The sequence below is a fragment of the Wyeomyia smithii genome, chromosome 2 (genome assembly GCF_029784165.1).
Source record: "Wyeomyia smithii strain HCP4-BCI-WySm-NY-G18 chromosome 2, ASM2978416v1, whole genome shotgun sequence".
Taxonomy (NCBI): domain Eukaryota; kingdom Metazoa; phylum Arthropoda; class Insecta; order Diptera; family Culicidae; genus Wyeomyia; species Wyeomyia smithii.
Genome location: NC_073695.1, coordinates 125,108,564 through 125,133,106, shown reverse-complemented (window position 1 = coordinate 125,133,106; position 24,543 = coordinate 125,108,564). Strand labels below are relative to the sequence as shown.

Genomic DNA, 24,543 nt, shown 5'->3' with positions numbered 1-24,543 from the left:
TAGCTAAAGAGTCAGCCTTCTCATTGCCCGGAATGGAACAATGAGAAGGGACCCACGCTAAGGTAACCCGGTAATTTTTATCTGTTAAAGCACTTAAGAACCGTCGTATTTTCCCCAGGAAATACGGGGTGTGCTTCACAGTCTTCATCGATCGCAGAGCCTCTATGGCACTGAGACTGTCTGTGAAGATGAAGTAGTGGTCTATGGGTAGGGTTTCGATGATCCCAAGGGAGTACTGAATAGCAGCAAGTTCTGCGGTGTACACGGAAGCAGGAGCATCGAGTTTGTAGGAGGCGGTAAAATTTTCGTGGAAAACACCGAAGCCAGTGGACTCATCTAGATTAGATCCGTCAGTGAAAAACCTTTTATCACAACTAACATGTTTGAACTTATTGGAAAAAATCTTAGGGATCTCTTGCGGTCGTAATTGATCCGGGATACCAATAGTGTCTTCTTTCATGGTGGTGTCGAAGAATATAGCATTATTTGAAGTATTTAAAGGTGCGACATTGGAGGAATCGTATGAAGAAGGATTAATGTCTTGAGCCATATAGTCAAAATATAAAGTCATAAATCTGGATTGAGATTGAAGGTCGACCAACCTCTCGAAATTTTCAATTACTAATGGGTTCATGATCGTGCATCGAATAAGTATCCGGTAAGAGAGATTCCAAAAGCGATGTTTCAACGGAAGAATACCCGCTAGCACTTCAAGACTCATCGTATGGGTCGACTGCATGCAGCCCAAGGCAATACGCAAACAACGATATTGTATTCTTTCTAGTTTTATAATGTGTGTTTTCGCAGCGGAGCGAAAGCAGAAACAACCGTATTCAAGAACTGACAGTATCGTTGTTTGGTATAACCTTAAAAGGTCTCCTGGGTGGGCACCCCACCAGGTTCCGGTAATCGTACGAAGAAAATTAATCCTCTGTTGGCATTTTTGTGTCAGATACCTAGTATGACAAGCCCAGGTGCATTTAGAGTCGAACCAGACCCCGAGATATTTAGCGACTAAAACCTGAGAGATCGTTTTACCCGTTAGTAGGAGCTGCAGCTGAGCTGGGTTATGCTTCCTAGAAAAAACGACCAACTCAGTTTTCTCCGGAGAGAATTCGATACCCAGCTTAAGAGCCCATTCAGACAAATTGTCTAAAGTATCTTGCAATGGTCCTTGCAGATCGCTAGCCTCGCTACCAGTAATGGATACAACGCTATCGTCCGCAAGTTGCCGTAGCGTGCATGAATTGGCAATACATTCATCGATGTCATTAACGTAAAAATTATATAAGAGAGGGCTTAAACATGAGCCCTGGGGAAGACCCATGTAACTAATGCGGGAAGTTGTCGAATCACCATGTGAGAAATAATGAATGAAGTTTCTCGGTTAAAACTTCTACAGAGACAGAGTCAAAAGCCCCCTTAATGTCCAAAAATGCAGAAGCCATTTGCTCTTTTCGAGCAAAGGCGAGTTGAATTTCAGTAGAAAGCAACGCTAGGCAATCATTCGTCCCTTTGCCCCGGCGAAAGCCAAATTGAGTATCTGAAAGTAAACCGTTTGTTTCGACCCATTTGTCTAACCGTAAGAGGATCATTTTCTCCATTAATTTCCGGAGGCAAGAGAGCATAGCAATCGGCCTATAAGAATTGTGATCAGAGGCAGGTTTTCCGGGTTTTTGAATAGCAATGACTTTTATCTCCCTCCAGTCGTGCGGAACAATGTTTAGCTCAAGAAACTTGTTGAACAAGTTCAACAAGCGTCTTTTTGCAGAATCGGGTAGATTCTTCAACAAGTTGAATTTTATTCTATCCAACCCTGGAGCTTTATTGTTGCACGAAAGGAGAGCCATCGAAAATTCCAACATCGGAAATGGGGGCTCTTCCGTAGTTACTGAAAACGCGTCGCGAAAAATCTTCTGTTCTGGAACAGAGTCCGGGCAGACCTTTTTGGCAAAATCGAGTATCCAGCGATCTGAATACTCCTCGCTCTCATTCGAAACGTTACGATTCCGCATGCGCCTGGCGGTATCCCAAAGAGTGCTCATCGCTGTTTCCCTTGATAACGCGTTTACGAAGCGCCGCCAGTATCCGCGTTTTTTCGCTTTCATTAAGCTCTTCATCTGCCTGTCCAGTATCTCGTACCTTCGAAGCAGCTTAACCGAGCCATACTTTCGGTAGTCCTTATATGCCGAGGACCTTCGCGCGTACAGTTCAGAGCACTCTTTGTCCCACCACTTGGTAGGAGGACGCCGTCTAATTGTTGTCCCGGGTATTGGTTTCGTCTGAGCTTGAGTCGCGGCGTCGATAATCAAGCCAGAAAGGAACGCGTATTCTTCCTCCGGAGGAAGTTCCTCGTGAGACTCGAGATTTTCCGCTATGAAAGTCTCATAACGCTTCCAATCAATGTTACGTGTGAGGTCGTATGACATATTGATTGGATTCGCGGGAGTTGAACCATTAGCAATTGAAATAACGATTGGAAGATGATCACTACCGTGAGGATCATTGATTACTTTCCACTGGCAATCTAACGCTAGTGATGTCGAGCAAAGGGATAGGTCTAGCACGCTTTCACGTGCTGGAGGATTAGGTACACGTGTCGCTTCCCCAGTATTCAAAAGTGTCATATTGAAGTCGTCGATCAAGTTACAAATTAAAGAAGATCGGGCGTCGTCGTATTGCGATCCCCATTGCAGACAGTGGGAGTTAAAATCTCCCAAAATCAAAAAAGGTGCGGGAAGCAATTCTGCTATGTCAGAAAGTTGCCTCTGTTCAATCCGCACGGATGGAGGAATATATATCGAAGCAATGCAAAGGTCTTTTCCATTCATATTTGTTTGAATGGCAACGACTTCAATGTTCGAGATCCGAGGGAGGTTGATTCTAAAAAAGGAGTAGCACTTTCTGATCCCTAAAAGTACCCCTCCACCATGTGAGTCTCGGTCTCGACGGATTATGTTAAAATCGTGGAAATTGGGTTGATTATTTGAATTTAGGAAAGTTTCACAAAGCGCAAAAGCGTCACAATTATAAGTGTTTATTAAATGAGAAAATAAATCGAGTTTGGGGATGATACTTCTGCAATTCCACTGTAATACAGTGATAAAACTCCTAACCTCTTTCGCCGTCTTAGTCATCGAAAGATATGATAGCTGAAATGAGGGGCCAAGTTGCTGCTAGTTGTTTCAAAAATGTTTTCACTGTAGGGAGGAGGGCAAGAAGAATGTTTCTAAGGGGATCTGTTATGTTGAATGTTTTGAATATCCAGTCCACAATATCAGAGAAATTTATAAACCCTGTTTCTTTTTTATCCTCTGATCGAGAAATGGGTGCACGAGGGGTTTTTGGTGCCCCAGGAAGCGGTGGGTACTCCTGGTTAGATTTGAAATTAAAACCGGGAGGTACTTGCTTCGGTTTTTCTTCACCGCTTCTTTTTTGCGTAGGTTTATTGGTCATTCCGCTAGGGGTTATCTTACGACCTTTGCGAGAAAGATTAGGAGAGTTTACTATTCTCCTCTTCCTAGATCCTTCTGGCATGGCATAAGAACACCCTTCGACGGGATCGTCAGATGTACCCTCATCGGTTGGCAAAAAGGAAAAGATGTTTCCTGTCGAGGGTGGCTCAGCCCTCTTAAGCATTTCTGCAAAAGAGCGCTTTGATCGTTCCTTGAGGGAACGCTTTATTTTCTCCTCGCGCTGTTTGTACGCGGGACATGCCGAAAGGTCATGCCGAGTTCCCTCGCAGTAAAGACACTTTTCAGTATCCTCACTGCAAGTGGTCTCAGCATGATTGCCTCCGCACTTGCTGCAGCGTGCCTTGTTGCAACAGTAGGTGGCTGTGTGACCTAACTGCTTGCAGTTATGGCAGTGCATGACCCGCGGTACAAACAGGCGTACAGGTAGACGAACCTTATGCAAAAGGATATAGTTCGGCAGTGCAGATCCGGCAAATGTTACCCGAAAGGAATCCGAAGGAAAGAATTTCTTCTTTCCTTCATCGATGGACACTGAATGCAATTGCTTGACATCCAATATCTTTACATCTTGCATCATTGGGTTCTTGAAACAGCCAACCCCATGACGCAAAATGTCATCGACAGTGAGATTCCCTTCGGTCACAACACCGTCGATCTCTACATCCTTGGCAGGGATGTACACGCGATACTCTCTCGTGAAGAGCTCGCAGCAAGCAATTGCGTTTGCTTGCTTCAAGCTATTCACGACAACTCGCAGTTTGTTCGGCCTCACCTTGGTGATTTCGGTTACGTCCGAAAACCGTTCTGTCAGGTCCTTGCCAATGCGCAAAACATTCAATGGTTTCTTTATGGGCCGGAAGTAGACAGCGTACGGGCCCTTAAATTCATCCGGGTAAGCTTTTATACGAACGTTAGCTAACACGTTCGGATTTGGTGGACTAGGTGCAGGGGATGGCAGTGGAGATGGAAGCGGGGAGCTGCGGGGTGATATTTCAATCACCTCTCCATTCGTTTCAACGTCTAGGAACAATCCCACCTGCATGTTGTCCATATCGTTCATGTTTGCGGGAGCAATATGCTCTACCGCACACTAACGGTAAACAACCGTGTATAAATGGGGTACCAAGTTAAGGTGATTAAATGAAAAAACAATTTGTCCAAGTAAAATGAATTAAAATTTAAAAAAAGTCACTCGTATAAATGGGCAAAGAATAAATAAATAAAAATAATAAAAACAGAATACTTCACCGAATATCCAGGTCGGTTTTTTTTTCAGCTGCCGTGTCCTACACGCAACCTTGTGGATGTCAGAGGATGATCACTATCCAGTAGCTGATCCGTACTGTTAGCGGGGTATCCAGATCCCGGCGGTGAGGAGAGGGGATTTGCTTCTGCTGCTATCGGTGTCAGCAGCTGCTTCTCGGTGCTGGTAGCGGGGTATCCAGCACCCGCCGCTGCGGGGAAGTTGAACTGCTTCTAATGTGCAGGCTATTGTCACCACAGCACAAAACGAACCGAAAAAAAGCACCGTACAGTATTTCGTGTGGTTTATTGTTAAGTGCGAGTCGTAGCTAACTGAAAAAATAACGTCTATTCGCCACGAAAGCAGAAACGGCACTGAACTTGAATGTGACATCACATTTCAACTCAAAGAAAAAAAATAAGGCAAAAGTCATATATATTATATATTAAATGGCCGTACGTCCTAAGACATGGCCTGCACAACAGAATTCCGCCAACTTGATTGGTCCATGGCTGCCCGCCAATCCCTCCAATCCCGAGGGCACTCCGTACTTGCCCGATCATGCTCCACCTGGCCTAACCATCTGCTAACCTCCTCGTCTCGTACCAACCGGATTCGAGGTGAGAATCAATTTTGCAGGGTAGTTGTCCGTTCTCGCCACGTGCTCTGCCCAACGTATCCGTCCAGATTTGGCAACTTTCTGGATGCTGGGTTCACCGTAGAGTTGCGCGAGCTCATGGTTCATTCTCCGTCGCGTCTCCACACTCCGTTCTCCTGTACACCGCCAAAGATGGTTCTTAGCACCCGTCGTTCGAAAACTCCGAGCGCTCGCAGGTCCTCTTCAAGCATTGTTCATGTCTCATGCCCGTAGAGAACAACCGGTCTAATAAGCATTTTGTACAAGGTGCACTTTGCTCGGGAACTTAGACGTTTCTACCGTAATTTTTTGTGGAGCCCATAGTAGGCACGACTCCCGCTGATGATTCGCCTCCTAATCTCACGGCTGGTATCGCTGTTACCATTGAGCCAGGGTACACGAACTCGTCAATTACCTCAAACTCATCACCGTCGATTATCACAACACTACCTAGGCGTGCCCTGTCGCGCTCAGCACCACCCGCTAACATGTACTTCGTTTTAGACAAATTTATCTTCAGTCCAATGTTCTCTGCTTCACATTTTAGTCTGGTGTACTGATCCACCACCGCCTCAAATGTTCTGCCGACAGTGTCCACGTCATCCGCAAAGCAGATTAATTGACCGGATTTAACGAAAATCGTGTCCCGCGTGTCTATTCCCGCTCGTCTCACACACCTTCTAGCGCAATATTGAACAGCAGGCAGGAAAGACCATCACCTTGTCGAAGTCCCCTGAGGGATCCGAATGGGTCGGATAGACCACCCGAAATCCTCACACAACACTGCACATACTTTATCGTAGCCTTTATCAGTCTGGTAAGCTTCGCGGGGAAGCCGTTTTCGTCGAGAATTCTCCATAGCTCTTCACGAATAATCGTGTCATAAGCGGCTTTGAAGTCGATGAAGAGATGATGCGTAGGGACTCTGTATTCGCGGCATTTTTGGAGGATCTACCGCAGAGTAAAGATCTGATCCTTTGTGGACCGACCCTCCATGAAGCCAGCCTGGTAACTTCCCACGAATCTGTTGGTTAGTGGTAACAGCCGCTGGAAAATTATTTGGGATATCACTTTATAGGCGGCATTCAGGATAGTGATCGCTCGGTAGTTTTCACAATCTAGCTCGTCGCCTTTTTTGTAGATGGGGCAAACAACCCTATCCTCCCACTCCTCCGGTAGGCATTCCGTTTCCCAAATCTTAGCAATCAATAGATTTAATTTTTGGTCGCAGTAGCTAAAACCCAACAAAAAAAAGTTAAAGGGTATGTGCTTGAGTGCACAAACGTAGGCTTGCCGTGGGACTATGGTGGATGTAAAGAGTTAATTCTGCTATAGTCATAGTATATAACACACACCAAACGTACAAATTAACCCATTTAGAAATATTTTCAGAAGCAAAAAAAAAATTCTTTTGAATTGATACAAGAGGTTACTCAAAGATGCGTGATAACCTATTTCCCATCACCTATCAATATTTTTAAACCATTCATTATGCCCATTTAGGACAATTTTCAACAAGCATAAAATTTTTTTTAATTGTTGCAAGACTGTTGGTGGTTACTCACAGATGCGCGAAAACGTATTTCCCATCACCTATCAGTATTTTTAAACCTTTCTTATGCCCATTTAGAGAAAATTTCAACAAGCAAAAAAAATTTTGTTTTAATCGATGCAAGACTGTGAATTGTTATTGAAGGATGCGTGACAAGCTATTTCCTATCACCTATTATTATTTTTAAAACTTCCTTATGCCCATTTTGGACAATTTGCGCATTGGTTTCATTGGTTTCAAAACTTACTACAAACATTTTTTTGAAGCAATTCATAGCCCAAAAAACAGTTGCTGTATCATTTATTTTCGATTTCAATACATTTTAAAAAGTTACGTTATATCGAGGTAAAATTTACGTTATATCGAGTTACGTTATATCGAGGTCTTATATCGAGGTACTTACTGACCCGGCAAACTTCGTACCGCCTATTTTAGTGTTTAATTTAATAATTTTAAACATTTCAAATTCATTGATTTCTTGCGATTTGTTTATATCGTTTGAAATGATTGGTTTTATCGGAATGACAACATCATCGACTTTTGGCTTTTGTACATCACCTCTATTCCGGAAATATATTGCGTGCATTCAAAATGTTGTCTGAGGTCGATTTGTGGCTTCAGTGCATCATAACAATTCCGGAAATATCCATATTAGGTGGTATTTGGTAATTTGTCGTTGTTATTCAGAAACCGGAAGTCGCCATCTTGGATTTAAAAATGGCATTAGGAGACAGTTTTTGGACTCTGAGCGTCAATCTGGTTAAAGAAACACTCAAATTGGGTGGTATTTGGTCATTTTCGGCTGTTTTCCAGACCCCGGAAGTCGTCATCTTACAATCCAAATGTTGTCTGAGGTTGATAGCTCGATTTGTGGCTTCAGTGCATCATAACAATTCCGGAAATACGCATATTGGGTGGTATTTGGCCATTTTGGCCGCTGTTTTTCGGTAACCGGAAGTCGGCATCTTGGATTTTAAAATGGTATTTGAAGACAATTTTTGGCCTCCGTGCGTCGATCTGGTTAAAGAAACACTCATATTGGATAGTATTTGGTCATTTTCGGCTGTTTTCCAGACACCGGAAGTCGCCATCTTACAATTCAAAATGTTGTCTGAGGTCGATTTGTGGCTTCAGTGCATCATAACGATTCCGGAAATACCCATATTGGGTGGTATCTTGGATTTCACAATGACATTTGGAGACATGCCAGAAGAAGGAAAGATGTAGAAACATTATGGACATGTCTCGCTAAACATGTGAAAAGGGCCCATGTGCCATATGTAAACAAGCCACAATTTCACGTTTTTCAATGAATACAAGCTTACTCTACTCGTACGAATAAGATTTTTTGATAAAGAGTGAATTCTTTTATCAATAAATCTTATTGGTAAGAGCAGATTTCGCTTGTATTGATCAAAAAACGAGAAAATTTGGCTTGTTTACATATGGCACATGGGCCCTTTTCACATGTTTGGCGAGATGTTTGTTACACCTAAAAACATTCACCTGCCAAATTTGGTTATATTTGCTTGATTGGTTCTCGAGCTGTGCGAAATTTGAGTTCATTTGTATGGCACGAATTGGGAGGGGTGTCAAACTAATGTGGACATATTTGTTATTCCTAAAAACATCCACTGCCAAATTTGATTCCATTTGCTTGATTAGTTCTTAAGTTGTGCAGAAATGTTAACACACACCCCTACATACAAATTTTCACGTCGATCGGTTCGGTAGTTTCCGAGCCTATATAAATCAGACAGACAGACAGACCGGACTGCATTTTTATAGGTATAGATGACTGTAACTTGTTGCCTTTACAAGTATTCTGTCATAAATATATTTACTTCGGATAAATGCATTTTTGGACACACATGTTATACACACATACACGTAGTAAACATACACGCTATACACACACACACACACTACTCACACACACACACTACTCAGAGACACCCACGCTACTTACACACACATATACAAACACACACATACATACACACAGACACACACACAAACACAGGCACACACAGAAACACAGACACACACACAAACACAAAAACAGACACACACACAAACACAGACACACACATACACACAGAAAAACACACACACACGTTACACATACACACACATACACGCACACGCCACTCACACATAAACACACACGTTATTCACACACCCACACTTACACACCCACACGCTTGATATACGACACACTATACCTACAATATCTCGAAGAGGAAAAGCTCTGCAATACCGACGGAAGTGTTTCTTGATGAATCTAAATCGTCTACCGAAGCTGATGCATGTGAGATGTTCGCCACGTTCTTCTCGTCGGTTTTTGCTCCCGATCCTGTTCCTACACGATCCGTCGAAAGTGCTATACAGAACGTTCCGAATAATTGTGTTGACTTAGATGTCTTTGAAATCACTCCCGAAATGGTCATCACGGCTCCTAAGAAATTAAAAACGTTTTATTCCGCTGGGCCGGATGGGATTCCAGCTGTTATATTTCGCCGATGCGCCGAATTGCTTGCTGTGCCACTATGCCGCATCTTTAATAAATCCTTCGCATCAGGAAAATTCCCGGATGTCTGGAAAAATTCCATAATGTTTCCTGTTTTCAAAAATGGTGATCGTAGCAACGTAAAAAATTACCGCGGCATCACCAATTTATCCGCAGGCTCGAAACTTTTTGAAATTATCGTAAGTGCAGCTATACAACGTAGCCCTAGACACTATGTTTCGTCTGACCAACATGGTTTTACGACTGGCCGCTCCGTCACTACGAATCTCCTAGATTTCACCTCTAGTTGTATTAACGAAAAGGAACGCAAAGCGCAGGTGGATGTGATATACACTGATCTGAAGGCTGCTTTCGACCGCATAAATCACCGGATACTTCTAGACAAGGTTTTACGAATGGGTGCTCCGCAACAATTCGTAAAATGGCTATGCTCATATTTGTGTGGTAGACTAGTGCGAGTGAAATTAGGATCACAACTATCGCCTCCATTCACCAATAAATCTGGGGTGCCACAAGGCAGTAATTTGGGACCACTACTGTTTATACTATATTTCAACGACGCTGCTGCTGTATTAGGAATTGGATAGGCTTTTTTATGCTGACGACCTTTAAATATTTTTGACGATTCGTTGTATCGAGGATTGTCATCGTCTTCAGGAAATGATAAATTCGTTTGTGTATTGATGTAAATTGAATTGTCTGACAATCAGTATTGCTAAATGCAACGTAATAACCTATCATCGTATAAAATCGCCCATTAAATTCAATTACCAAATAGATGGTCAAGCTTTGAATAGAGTTGAGTACGTGAATGATCTTGGCGTGACCCTCGATTCAAAACTGTCTTTTGATCGTCATCGTACAGTCCCTCCACAGTTATGGGTCAGCTACAATTATGGGTCACTTTCACGCAAATACGTCTATTCTCACGAAACTGAACAATTTTCATTAGCAGTGGTATTTTTTGCAACTCACTCGTAACCTCATTCATACGATTAAAATGATTAAAAGTTGAAAATGTCACTGAAAACTATAATTATGCTCGGTGCAATAAGTGAAGTGACCCATAATTGTAATAATGTTACATCTTGCGGTACACAATTGTGGGTCAGTCCATATTTTGGCTATTTTTATTACTTTTACATAATTATGCGACAAGACTGAATAAAATAACTTATTATCAAGCTTTTATGACAATAAAATAACTTGCGTCATGTAATTTGACGATATTATAGTCTAAATGATTTCGAACGCCAAAAGTGACCCATAATTGTGTCTCTGGCCATGTAAGTGATATTTTTCTTCCCAACCGATTTACACGCATCAACTGCAGTGAAACTAATTGTTGATCGAAAGTAGACATCATAACACAGAGATAGATAGTAACACATTCGTAGTTGATAATTTTTCCGATTTTATATCCATTTTTGAATATTCAGACAACACGTTGACTGACCCATAATTGTAGAGGGGCTGTACTATGATTATTTCAAAAGCCAATCGCCAGTTAGGCTTCATATCGAAAATTGGACGTGATTTTAAAAACCCATACTGCTTCAAATCCCTCTATTGTGCACTTGTCGAGTCCGCCAACCTTGTTTGGATGCCACACCAGCTTTATTGGAGTATACGATTAGAACATGTGCAGCGTAGGTTCATACGTATAGCTCTTCGAGACTTACCTTGGCGACAACCTGACAATCTTCCAGCGTATGCAGACCGTTGTCGTTTACTCAATCTGGATACCTTGGAACGCCGCCGCAAGATACAACAGGTATTATTTGTGGCAAAGTTGTTGAATAATGAGGTAGACTCTCCAAAACACTTGTCGTTGATAAATTTTCGTGCGCCGCAAAGAGCCCTTCGATCATCCTCACTATTAATCAATCACTCTCATAGTACGAACTTTGGTCACAATGAACCCGTTGCCTCGTGTATTAATATGTTTAGTCGTATAGAAGAACATTTTGAATTTGGTGAGCCTTCGCAAAAATTGAAGAAAAAGCTAGAAAGGATAAGTTTTTAATATTATATACATATATACCTTAGTTCATTAAGACTTCGAGTCAGATGAAAACTATACCCAAATAAACAAATATCGGTAGCACCCAAACGGCTTCCAAGTCTTCCAATGGTCCCCAGTGCCGTTCACGTCCAATTTCGGGCTGTGTTTCAACAACGATATCTGAATTAGATTACAACTGGTGGGGTCCAACTCAGATCGACGGTCGACCAGGGAATGATCTTCTCTCAACACGGAATGTCCTTTTATAGCGCCACTCAGTGTGGAGAACTTGGGTGATTAGGGGAAGAACCAATCACGTGGAAGCATCTCTGCTTTCTTTCTTCGTCGCTTACGTTGGGTGAGGAATGCGATACCAATTGGCTGGCATTGCTATATTTTAGCTTTCCAACGGTATATTAACTATTGAAATCGGAACAGTTGTTTGAGCGCTATTAGCATCTAAAATCTTCCATTCCGCCAACCAAAAACGTTACATGTTCAATCCAGTTTTCACAGAATGTACCTTAGTATAGTGAAGAAAGACGTAGTCCCACGATAAAAAAAATAGCAATTAGTCGATGCAGAACTGGCCAACTTGCCCGGGCTCATCTTGAGAAGCTCCGCTCCGATACCGTCCTTTCCAGCTGTCTTGTTCTTATGCCGTTGGATAGCATCATTAACTTCGCTTATCGATGGGGGTGGCACATCTCCGTTGCTTGCTACACCGATAGAGTCTCCTGCGTCGCTGTTCTGGTTGCCTGCCTGTACGCCATCCAGATGTTCATCGAAGTGCTGTCTTCAACTTTCGATCACCTCACGATCATCCGTCAAGATTTTCCCCCCTTATCCCTGCACATTTCGGATCGCGGAACAAAGCCTTTGCGGGATGCGTTGAATCTCTGATAGAAATTTCGTGTTTCATGAAAGCGGTACAGCTGTTATAATTATTCGCACTCCTCCTCCTCCTGGTGGCGTTTTTTTCCTGGAAGAGTTGGGTTTGCTGTCTCCGTTTCTGTTTGTACCGCTCCACGTTTTGACGGGTGGCTCTCCGTAGCATTACTGCCCGCGCTGCGTTCTTTGCATCCAATATCTGCCGACATTCTTCGTCAAACCATTCGTTACGCCGACTCGGTACTTAGCGACCTAGGATGTTCTCCGCTACACTGCTTATGGCTGACTTGACGGTATTCCAGCAGGCCACTAGAAAGGCTTCTTCCAGTTCGTCCTCTTCTGGCAGTGCAGCTTCGAGAGAAAGCGCGTAGTTGTCGGCGACTTCGGGTTGCTTCAGCCGCGCGAGATTATACCTTGGTGGGCAACGATACCAAGGTTGTTTATCGATAACTTATCGTAAACGCCGATAACGTTACTGTCTGCTATCGTTATCTACGATGACGCTAACGTCTTCAGACATTAGCGTCATTGCCAAGAACGATAGCTACTGGACGGTATCGAATCAATAACGTCTGATAAACGAATTCGCATTTTGTTTTCACTTTGGATGCTGTCTTCGATAGCAACACAAACAAAGCTGCATTTGGTCCAATAGCAAGGGATCGGTTTGTTGCTATTGCATTGCTAAACTTATGAATTCGTTGCTACTCGAAAATTCTTCCTTCCTTGAGTTGTTATTTTTCAAAAGTGAATAGCAACGCTCGGTGCGGTTATTTTGTTGGTTATCAAGCCAGCTTTAGCAACCGAAATATAGCCTTGCTCTGACAGACGTTAGTGAGCTGATAACGTCAGGTAAATATCTTTATCGTCGATAACGTTAACGTTTGAGGACGCAATCGTCATCGTCGATAACGATAGCAGACGTTATCGGTATCGGTGATGACGATTATCGACAATAATCTATCGTATTAACAAGCCTGAACGGTACCGTATGTTGTTCACAACGGATAGTTTTTGGCGTATCTTGACCATCACTAGGTAGTGGTCCGAGTCGATGTTAGCGCCCCGATGTAGCATTGAGCGATACGACGGAGAGTATCGATACTTCAGTATCGATACCAGAAGAACCAAAAGTATCGAGATATCCAAAATATCGTTCAACAAGTATCGATACAATGGCCGAGATCATTTTTTGAATTTTTGATATTATTTAATATTTCGGTATGCTTTTTATTTTTCAAAATTTGTGTTTCCTTTTTTAAGATATTAAATTCTTTCAAAGGTTTCATAAAGGGTCTGATTTCCATTTTCCGTATGTATTTTGGTTGATTTGTTGTGTTCATGATTTTCATTAATGGGTTATTTGGTGAACTAATAGCATTCCCACAGAAAACTCCCGGGCTGAGTTCTTGTGCGAAAACTACCATATCCTCTGTAATTTTGAAATGATTCATGTATTTAATTATTTCGCATCTTTTTGGTATCATATATGTTTCATCTACCGTGTCGTGAATTGGTATTGAAATTGGCATGTGGTTAATATTAAAGTTTAACAGCCAATATTCATAGTCAATATTGCATTTGTATGTTACTAGAAAATCTCTTCCTAAAATTCCGTCTGTAAAAATTGGAAAATCTTCTTTTACTAAATGAAAAATATGTTTAGTCTGTATGCCATTTCCAAAATTCAAAATTGTTTCGGTAGTTGCCAAAGTTTCAATTTCTCCTTCGGTTATACCTGTTAACTTTATTGTACATCTCGAATTAACTGGTTGGTTTCGAGTAACAATGTTTAATTTAAAAATCGATATATCTGCACCGGAATCTATTAAAAAGGTGCAGACTCTTTCTGCCATCTGCACTCCAACTCTTATAAAGTTTGATGCAGTCATATTTATTGTTAATACATTTGATCTAAAAAATGCTGCTCTAAATTATTATTTAGATTTTGTGCCGTTTGTGGTATCGGCGTTTGCATTGGTACTCTTACTGGTAAATTTATTGGTACCAAGGCATTTTGGTTTTGTTGCCCTCCATCAGGTGCTATATTTTGTAGAGCACTCGCTAACATCATTCTATTTCTAAAATTTTGTTGGTTTCGAAAATTAGGATTAAAATTATTATTGTTAAAATTATTTTTGTTATTATAATTTTGTGAATTTCGCATGTTATTCTGCCACATGTTCCTGTTGGTAGGATAGTTTCTATTGAAATTATTCCTAGGTTCTGTATTGAAACGTCTTTGGTTTCTGTTTATGATATAACCGGTTCCTCTTCCTCTGTTTCTAAAATTTCTTTGGTAATTAGTAGAGTTATTGTTATTATAATTTCTGTTAGTATTCTGACTATTTTTGGCTATGAATATACTATTCGGAGCGACCACTTTGTCGTTCTCGTTTACCTTTATTATCGCTTCATTTATTGAAGTGAAAGTTCCAGCTTTCAAAATAATCTTAGTATCATTATTTTGAATGCCTTCAATTAAAGCGTGAACACCAGCTTTTGTTGTCATTTTATTAGCAATATCTGCTGGTATGTTTATGTTGTTTATGTGTTATGTTGTAGAATTTATTTACATCGCCTCGATGCTTAGTAGCATTTAATTTTAAAACGATGTTGTCAGGAGTAGTAGTGTCTTTACACTTTGCTTTAACTACTCTGACAATGTCGTTTATTGTGTTAATTGTTTCTGGTAAAGCATTTCGCGCTTTACCCGAAATCCGTGTCCTAATGAATTTTATAGCCATTTCAGTTTGGCTTTTAGGAATCATCTCTTGCAATAGTTCAAGAGAGTCAATAAATGCCGCTAGTCCATCTGCATTGCCGTCATAGGGCTGCACGATGGATGTCGCCTGTTTGACATCAAACGTTGGTTCAGGTGTCGTCGACATTTTTGGTAAGTCACTTGTTAAATTTTGATTTGTTTGTAGTTTTCTACGTAGTATTAGTTTTGTATTTCCTAAAATTTTCTTATACTTTGTATAAGTTATTAAACCTAACGTAGCGTTCTCAAGAACTTCGTTGAGCTCGTTTAACAATTTTAGCTTTTTGTGTATGGTTTCGTTAGAAAGCTTAGTGTTAACAGCCTTCCTACAATAAAGGTTCAGTTCCTGTAAACGTCTAGTTTCTTTAATCGTCCATAACTCGTCGTCACTCATAATAGTATAACTTCAGTCATTTGTTTATTTGTACTCTTGTACTATTTGGTATTGGTTTATAAAATTTAGATAGTTCGTTGATTTTGATTTATAAAAAAAAAATATAATTATAATATATTGTTACATTTTATAGGACATGTATATATTTTGTATTGGTTGTACTTATTTTAACTATGTTTAGTTTGGTAGGTTTAGCATCTTCCACGTCTTGATGAATTCCTGTGTAAGGTCCTTTGCGACTTCTATCCCTCTTTCAAACCTAGTAAGTTTGAAGTCCAGCTTTCCTCTAACTTTTAAGGTGAGTAATATTTCGATTTCTCGTTCTCCACATTTCGCGTATCTTTTCTGGACAAATGTGGTGATTTCCTTTATCGCCCGCTCCTACATTTGGAAGTATTCCACACACTCTTCGAAGTCGTCCAGAATATGTTTCGTCGTTTTCACTCAAATTGTTTTTTTTTTCTTTCATTAAGTTTTAATATTTTCTTTAGGCATTTATGTCATTTAAGCTTTTGGCTATCTTAACTGCACGTCTATTTATTCGTTTGTTCAAGAGTTCGTATGCAGTTATTATTAGTTGTATTATATTAATCGGTAAGACTGACCATATTAAAACTTCGTGAGATTGCAGCGCTTCGCTGTGTAACTCTTGATTATTAATTATTTTTACTTGTGGGTCCCCGTTGTGGGATGTTTCCACTTTAGAATAGGTTTTACCCATATTGGTATTATTATGATTTATTTTTGTTCAAAAAAAAAATTCACATTTCACTATAGTTTTTTTTTTAACGTACGTATGTGTTTCACTGAAATTCTTCGATTATTTCGCTACTTTTTACTGAATTTCTTCAATTGTTTCGCTATGTTTCACTGAAATTCTTCGATTGTTTCGCTACGTTTTACTGAACTTTTTCAATTGTTTCGCTATGTTTCACTGAAGTTTTTCGATTGTTTCGCTAAAATTCTTCACTATTATTCATCGAATCCAATATCTCGCGCCCATCACTATTTTAACTTCTAAAATTTTTATCCCGGTTCGCTAAGTCAGGTTTTGTAAGCAGTTATTTCACAATCATCGGTGATTTCTCACTATCATTTATTGAGTTCAATGTTTCGCGCCCATCACAATTTTAACTTCTAAAATTTTTATCCCGGTTCGCTAAGTCCGGTCGCCATATAAGATTATAACACATAAGACCTTTCCATTTGCTGGTCAAAACATCACTCTTTATTTTATCCTTTAGTTTTTCAATCGGAGTACAAAATTCTTAATCTAGTTACATTGATGGGAGGAGTCTAAACGCATACTTATTGGAACCGGCTATGCGCAGCCAGTCGGACTACGCATACCAAAACAAAACAAACATCGGTCGCGTGCCGCTCCATATAAGCATGCCCGCGCGACCGAGATAGGTAGCGTCATCGATCGTACAAGTGGATCGGTGACGAACGAAATTGATCAAAGCGGAATCTAAAAGAATGATCATGACGATTAGTGGATATTGGTTACGGTTCGAAATATAATTAGTGCATGCGTAGGCAATAAGCACTTCTGTGGGAAATTATGGATTTTGGACAGTGCATGCGGAGTGCACTTGGGTTTATTGCCGTGGCTTAAAGTGATGAGGATTGCGTCTATGGGAATTGATACTAAGAACAATCGATTTCGATTGTGGGAATGGATTCGTTGGAATGTTGGTTTGGTATCAGGGAAGTCTGACTATGGGAAGATGTTTACGTAATGAAACTGGATATTTGGATAAGTGTTTGGGACGGTTTTAAAGTTTTGAGTTATAGACTCATAAACTTAGAAAATGGAAAATTGTTTATTTTCAGGATTTATTATTTAATTTATGGGATCGTTAATTAGGAAAGGGAAAGTTATTAGTGGGTTTATTTTAATTACATGACAATTAGTAAAACGCGCCAAATCGCTGTGCAGCTGGTACGGGATCATCGCTAAGCTCCTGATAGCGAATATGAGACATCTCTAGTTCAACAGTAATTTGCCTATGATCCGATGGGCGGATGGAATCTGGTGCCTGACGGAAACATGGTTCCCTTGAACTAACTGGTTAACCAGCAAATCGATTTATGCTTTGCTGAATGAACAGCAAATTGTCATAGCTGACAACCAGCTAGTTGTATTTTGTTTTACTGAACATGCAGCAAACGATCTGTCACTTTTATGCAATTGAGCATTACTGAATAATTAGCAAATTTCATTTTGCTGAACAGATTGCTGGAAGCACAGCACACCAAAAATCAGCAAAATTTTGGTGGTTTCCAGCAATGAAAATTTGATGTGCCGACTTTTTGTTGTTTTTCTGGTATCTATCCGCATTCTCTAGAGCAGCATAAATCAAATGACTTTACAAACAAATACATACAGGTAATGCAGAAATTCTGAGCATTGGCAAACAAATGAATTAAACAACCTATATCTTCAAGATTTGTATTCACTGGCCCAATGGGCTGTGAAGCTCCCGTCTTATTTTTATAAATTATTGACACACTTCCATATTAATTGATGAGGAAGTTGATGACATAAAAAAGTTAGATATGTCAGCGAAAATAAGATAGTGAAGTCTACCGCTGAATTTTTCTAACTAATAAATATTGCCATTTTATTTTTCACTTGTACTCTAACTTGAGTCGACAGAAAGCATGAGTTAGTTTCCGCTTGCCAATATTCGATCTGAATAGTGTAACCAGAAAAATTATATTTGTTTTTAAAGTACAGTCAAATTTCGCTCGTTGTGCTATGTTTAGTTGGGCTACATTTTAGTTGGGCTCCCGCTCGTTGGGTTATAGCCCAACTAAATCGAAGCCAAACATCATTTCTGATAACGTTGAATTTCGTTTGAGGGGTCTGTGGATGCATTTTAACGCAGAAAGTAGAATTAATTCAAATAAAAGCAAATGAAGCTGAGTATAAATGTAAACAAACAATATTTTAATCAATTGTCAGAGAAACAATGTAAGTTTTGTGGCTAAATAATGCAACGTAGAGCTATGCCTATTTTTGAAAATATTTGAGAACACGTTATTATTGAGCACTCCTTTTTGGCTTTAAATGTGTGGCTTAAGCAAAACAAATTTCGAATTTGGCCCTATGCTGCGTTTGGCTCAGATTAAGTTTTGCTAATGCAAATAGACTTGTGCGATATTTATACTGACAGTGGCAGCTTTTCAGTGGTTCCAGCTCGTATCAACTAGCTGGCTTCTCTATCCGATTTGCTTTGCCTTCTCGCAGCTAACATCGCAGCGGTTCTACGATGTGTGGGCTCCACTGACACTGACAGACAGCATAACATAGCGTATGAAAAGTGGCGGTGATCTCGTGTACACATTGAGATGTTAGCCCTTGTAACATGGCGCGATGTCAGCTAGCTGGTCCGTATGCATAAAAGAATATCGATACAAATATCGCGGTTTTCGGTATCGATGCGGTCGAGTATCGGACGCTTGTGTATCGATCCAAAAAATCGGATTATCGTCTCAAAAGTATCGATATTTCCGATACCGATACAATATCGCCCATTGCTACCCCGATGTGTTTTGACGTCGATAATGTCTGAAAAGTGCCGACCATCTATCAAAACGTGGTCGATTTGAGTTTCTGTTTGGTTAGGTGATCTCCAGGTGTACCGATGTTTGGATGTTTGAGGTTATGCTGGAAAAAGGTGCTACGTATGGTCATGTGCTTGGAGGCGGCGAAGTCAATTAGTCTAAGGCCATTTTCATTTGTCAGCCGGTGTGCGCTGAATCGTCCAATTACCGGTCTAACTTCCTCCTCCTGACCGACCTGAGCGTTGTTATCCCCGATGACAACGCGGTTTTTCAATTCTTCGGAAAGTATACGGGTACTTCCTAGGAAATTGAGAGAACGGCAATTCCATGTTCCAAGTATCCAATCGTTAGTCCGGTTTCGTCGTCTGGGTCTTTGCCGATTATTCTGGTTCGAATTTTCTGTTAGGGGCCATCCACATACCACGTGGACATCTTTTAACGATTTTGACACCCCCCCCCTCCCCTCGTGGACAAATGCCCATATAAATTCTTTTTTTTTGTAAGGACCGTGGACATTACACTAACCCCCCGCCTCCACCCCCTAAGCTGTCCACGTGGTATGTGGATGGCTCTTTATAGCGTTCGTTGCTTTTGTTTTTCGCGGTGCGGGCTTGCAAGGCCCACGATCAACTCTACTTTCTCGCAGGAGGACCTACGTAGTGCTACGGTTCTGAGTCCCGAACATAACCAGGACTTGGACATAACGCTTGTGGGTGCGTCACTTAGAGCGCTTGTGGTGGCGTTACCTATCTAAGAAACTTCTTTCCGGGGAAGGAAGCCCGCTTCCCCTGTCAGCATACGACCGGTTGTCCCACCGGGGTTGGTTACCAGATCTTCTTACTAGTAACTCGTACTCCGGTTGGCACCAACGAGGAGGTAGGGGCTCGGTAGCTGGAAGGCTAATGGTTCGCATGTGGGAACTATATTGCGCCTTTGGTCCAGTCATTTGCCAACCTCGTTAGTCCTATTTTACCGTGTATGTTTGTTTTTGGATGACAGCGCAATTTCATTCATTTTTTAGTCCCTCGTAATCCTACACAAATTGTGACAAAACGTGAATTAGGATGCTCGGCTATTGTAACTGCCGTTACTACCTCGGCTTTCTATGTCGTCGATATGTGACCCCATCAACAGAATCTTTGAATTAAAAGCCTTCTCTAGTTATCTTTTATAATCTTCTTTTCCTTTCAGTTTCAGTTTTTCTTTCAGTAAAATCTTTCTAGTTAAGAAAAAATGCATTTTTTACAAAGTACTCAATTTTTTGTCAATTATAACTATAGAGGGTAAGAAGGGTATAAAAACGTGACGTAAATGAGGGGTGAGGGTCAAGAAGGTTGTGACAGTTTGTGACAAGAGGGAGGGGGTAGTTAATTTTTTTCCAAATTTTGCGTGATATCATTAATGGATGGTTGTAGTACAACGTTAATATGTTATAGTTTCATACACCGAAATCATAAGAATTCGTTGGAGAATTAAAATAGATGTTTTGAAGGCGCAAGGATATTTGATGCTATTGCTGGCTAGTAAAAAAAATATGGGAGTGCAAACGGTGAATGGATACTCTATGGTATTCGTTTATTCATATTGATCTACACTTACTTACATCGTCGCATATATAGCTTATCAGCACATTGTAACTGATAACGTTATTAGTATCATTTCTATCTTTGACGAACGTTCTCACTACACATTGCTAGTGGGTGAGTCAAGTCTAAATGTGTTAAAAAGTAATAATATGTATCAGTTTAAAAATCAACGAGCAGAATCAACTATCGAATATGTTGAAAACTATTTATCAAGTGTTTTACGTATGATGCATTCAGAAAATATTAAAAACATTCCCAGTATTGGAGTAATATATTGCGTTACAATTTAATAATAAATATTTTTATTTTTTTCAGAAAGCGTAAGGGCTCTCCTAGGACGACACACAAAAATACTGGTCAAGTATATGGTAAAATTGGAAACGAAAAGTGACAAAACTGAGAACAGAGTTTTGGTACGTTCGCGATATACGTTATGCTATGTCTAAGATTATACTAAACTTATATTTTGTCAGGTTTTTACTCCAGTTCGCGTTTATTTACTAACGGCAAAAGTACCTACGCGGGTAAGAGATAATGCAATGTTTTGGAGAACCCTTATGAACGTCATTGAACAATTTTTTTTTAAATAATTCTACTTGTACTTGTAGATTGATGGAAATTTTCATTACCTCGATATACAGTCAATCGATAGTAAGAAGCCAACTCATTTTACAATAACAACTAACGACAAAAGCTACTCTTTTTCTACAATTGGAGATGCTGGAAATTTCAGTTCTGTATGTGGAATCTATGCAGGCATTTATTTATACAATCGCTTTTAAACATAACGTATTTTTTTAGAACGCGGATGTTATCCTCACTGATTTATCTTCAGCTATCAAACAAATTTTTCCCACAGTGCCATTGAAATACATTATACGAAAGGTAAGTGAATGTTCAAACATTATTTATCAGTAGATAAATGATATTACTTTGAAAAGATCGAAATTAATCCCATCGAACGTGCGACAATATTCTCTGATGAGCTACATCCGTCTGATCCCAAAAATGTTGGGCCCTGTGGTGGTTTTAGTATGCAATATGCATGTATGTGCGATTTTCATGCAGTGCAATATAGAGAAGAGGTTGCTTGGGATATCGATACTATCTATTTGTCTCACGACAACCGCGTACTTAACCTGCGAGATTTTGATCACCTTGAACAGAAAGATTTGATGGCTATTATTTCGGCATTAGAATACAATACATTTTTTCGTGGACTCAAAATCAATAATACACGTTTATCGACTGAAACATTGGAACGGATTCTGCATGTGTTGAAACGGTCTATGTGGTTAGAAGAGCTACATCTTGAAGGACTCGGATTAAGGTAACTTTCACTGCTATTATCGCCATTAGTTTGTTCGGAAACTGTTTTGTTTGTTTGCAGATCCGATTTTGTCCACAAACTTGCTGTCGCTGTGATATCCAATTCAAATCCGGCGCTTCGATCAATTGATCTTAGTCATAATTTAATAGAGGACAAGGGTAAGTATCTAGCAAATTTGTTTAAAGAATTTATAGCGTGTTCCAATTACGAAGCTTTACACATTTGTGTGATAAATTTTTAAGCTTTTGTGTAATAGCTGCAGTCAGGGCCGGATTGAGGTGCTGGAGGGCTCTAGGCCCTCTTTTCTTATAAAAATTAGAGGTAAGAAAATTTTGAATTTTGAAATGACAACACTTCGCTGGAAGGCGACGAGCAAAAAAAAAAGGCCTCCACTCTGTCTTCGCGTCTGGCTCAGAACTAGGGGGCCCTCGTGTCGGAAGGCCCGGGGCATTTGCCCCCTTTGCCCCCCTTAAATCCGAACCTGGCTGCAGTCAATTTTCAGATTTTTTAAAGATTTTGCTTGGCTTTGATTGAGATGTAGCTTTATAATATAAGCCCATGGTTGCTTGCCCGAAAGCGAGTATTTGCAAATGCAACTACAACATAAACATTCATGTCACTGACGTAGCGTGGTGGGGGCGGCCCGCCCAGGGTGTCAACCATGAGGAAAATTTTCATATTTGCCAGTTTCAAAATGATGACATCCGTGAGATTAATTATATTAGGTGGAAGTCGAGATGAAACCCTTGAAAATTATATAAATTTGCTCCTAAGAGTATAATCTCAACCAATTTATCAAAAATGAGTGGATTTAGTGCAGGGTGGCCACTCTATCGGGAAAACGGGAAATGCGAGAAAAAGTCGGGAATTAAATTACATCGGGAAAAATGCGGGAAAAAGTCGGGAATTTTTTTCTTTAATCGGGATTTTGTTTCGAACTGAATTTCTATTTTTAACAACGGCTTTTTCCCGTTAACACGCAAGTTCATTAAGCAGACAGTATGTGAAATAGAGAGAACGAAAACTAAGCGAAATGGTCCCGTCGGGATGCGGTATATTTTTCCAAATCTGTATCATATCTCCAGTTTCGCTTAGTTTTCGTTCACAATGCATTGGCCAAAAATGGCAGAAGCATCGATACTCGAGTATCGATAATTCGTCCTTGGTTGTATCGATACCGGGTTGATATTGATGGCGGAGCATCGATACCAGCTGTATCGATACTCTTCCTGCTACTTGAAACAGGTCTATGAAAAGCTACCATTTTTTCTTGATCTTAATAGACGGTTAATAGACCTAATGGGACAGAATTATATGTCACACACACAAATCAATGCAATAGCATAAGCGCGTTTGCGGCCTTATTTGAAATATAGGGCAGCACGAAAAATCTGGCTTCTTATTCTTTATTATCTGCCTTTTTGCAAAAACTCGCTTCCGATTTTGCTCTGCACAGACAGTATCATCAAATGCGGCAGAATTTTCCTCTCAAGAGGCATGAAAAACCGCCTTGGAAATGAGCGGGTATATTCAATCCTGTTGGTATCTTTTACAAAAAGAGCACAAATCAAATTTCTGCACTGTTTGTAGAAGACTTTAACGCGATGGATCGTATCCGCACACTTCTACAAGTATTTTTCGTTGGACAATTTATAGCAATCAACAAGATTTTCCGATTTTATAGTTTCCCTTCAGTATCGAAAAAATATCGGGGCGAAAGTATCGATCCAGCGTGATATTAAAGTCGCCTGCATCGATAAAAAAACGATATTCAGACACAAAGGTATCGATACAGCAAGTATCGATACGATATCGGCCAATGCTAACTTCACATACTGTCTGCTTAATGAACCCGGGATTTTGTTACCAAGATTTTTCAAAGTATTGTGTATGATGCAATTACAAATGATGGAGAAGTTGGAAGTGCAGAACTGCAAGTTGATCCATTAAAAGTTACATTTTTCTTCAGCAGTCAATTTTTTAACAAAAAAGTCACTTGCTTTTTTTGATCCGCTGACCAGCTGACTACTTTTATCAGGCCTGCTTTTCAAATGAAATAAATGTTGACACCAAATGTCTTAGAATAGCACAAAAAGTCGAAATCTGGTGTTATCTAAAAAAAAATGAATGGACTCTGTGGGACTTCTCAAGATGGTAAAGCGAATTAAAACCGGGGTCGAAAACTGGTCCGGAGTCTGGGAATGGAAGTTGCCAGTTTGTCGAGAAAACGTTTTTAGCGAAAGAATCAATCATAAATTCGCATATGTATAATAGAAACTGTTTCAATTTCTAGTAGCAATGGGAAATAAGTTTTACTGTACAATCTTACTAACATTACTAGTTATTAGTAGTTATTTTGAATAAACAAATTGAGGATAAAATAAGTGGTACACAGCTCTGATTCTCCAGTTTTTCAAAGATTTTTTTGAAGTAAAATACTTCTCTCAGGAAGTTCGGCTACATAGGGATGTGAAATGAAAATCTAAAACCGAAAAAAGTGAAAAATATGTCCAATTTCAAATGCTAATAAATCGGTTGGTTTTGATGGATTTCCTTCGTTCT

General features: G+C 40.1%; 1 protein-coding gene across 3 annotated transcripts in view; it reads left to right on the top strand.

Moving 5' to 3' along the window:
- Positions 1-22,237, top strand: part of LOC129725622 (F-actin-uncapping protein LRRC16A) — a 56,336-nt gene extending 34,099 nt beyond the window's left edge. The window contains exons 1-7 of one of the 3 annotated variants that reach the window (XM_055681664.1): positions 15,161-15,230; positions 20,967-21,064; positions 21,125-21,175; positions 21,260-21,388; positions 21,453-21,536; positions 21,593-21,981; positions 22,042-22,237. In XM_055681664.1, coding sequence (XP_055537639.1) covers positions 15,176-15,230; positions 20,967-21,064; positions 21,125-21,175; positions 21,260-21,388; positions 21,453-21,536; positions 21,593-21,981; positions 22,042-22,222 — 987 coding nt within the window. In that variant the 5' untranslated portion in view covers positions 15,161-15,175 and the 3' untranslated portion in view covers positions 22,223-22,237. Of the gene's footprint in view, positions 1-15,160; positions 15,231-20,735; positions 20,874-20,966; positions 21,065-21,124; positions 21,176-21,259; positions 21,389-21,452; positions 21,537-21,592; positions 21,982-22,041 lie in introns of those variants that run through there. The other 2 variants (XM_055681663.1, XM_055681665.1) reach the window with 2 other exon arrangements.
- The last annotated feature ends 2,306 nt before the right edge of the window (positions 22,238-24,543 follow it).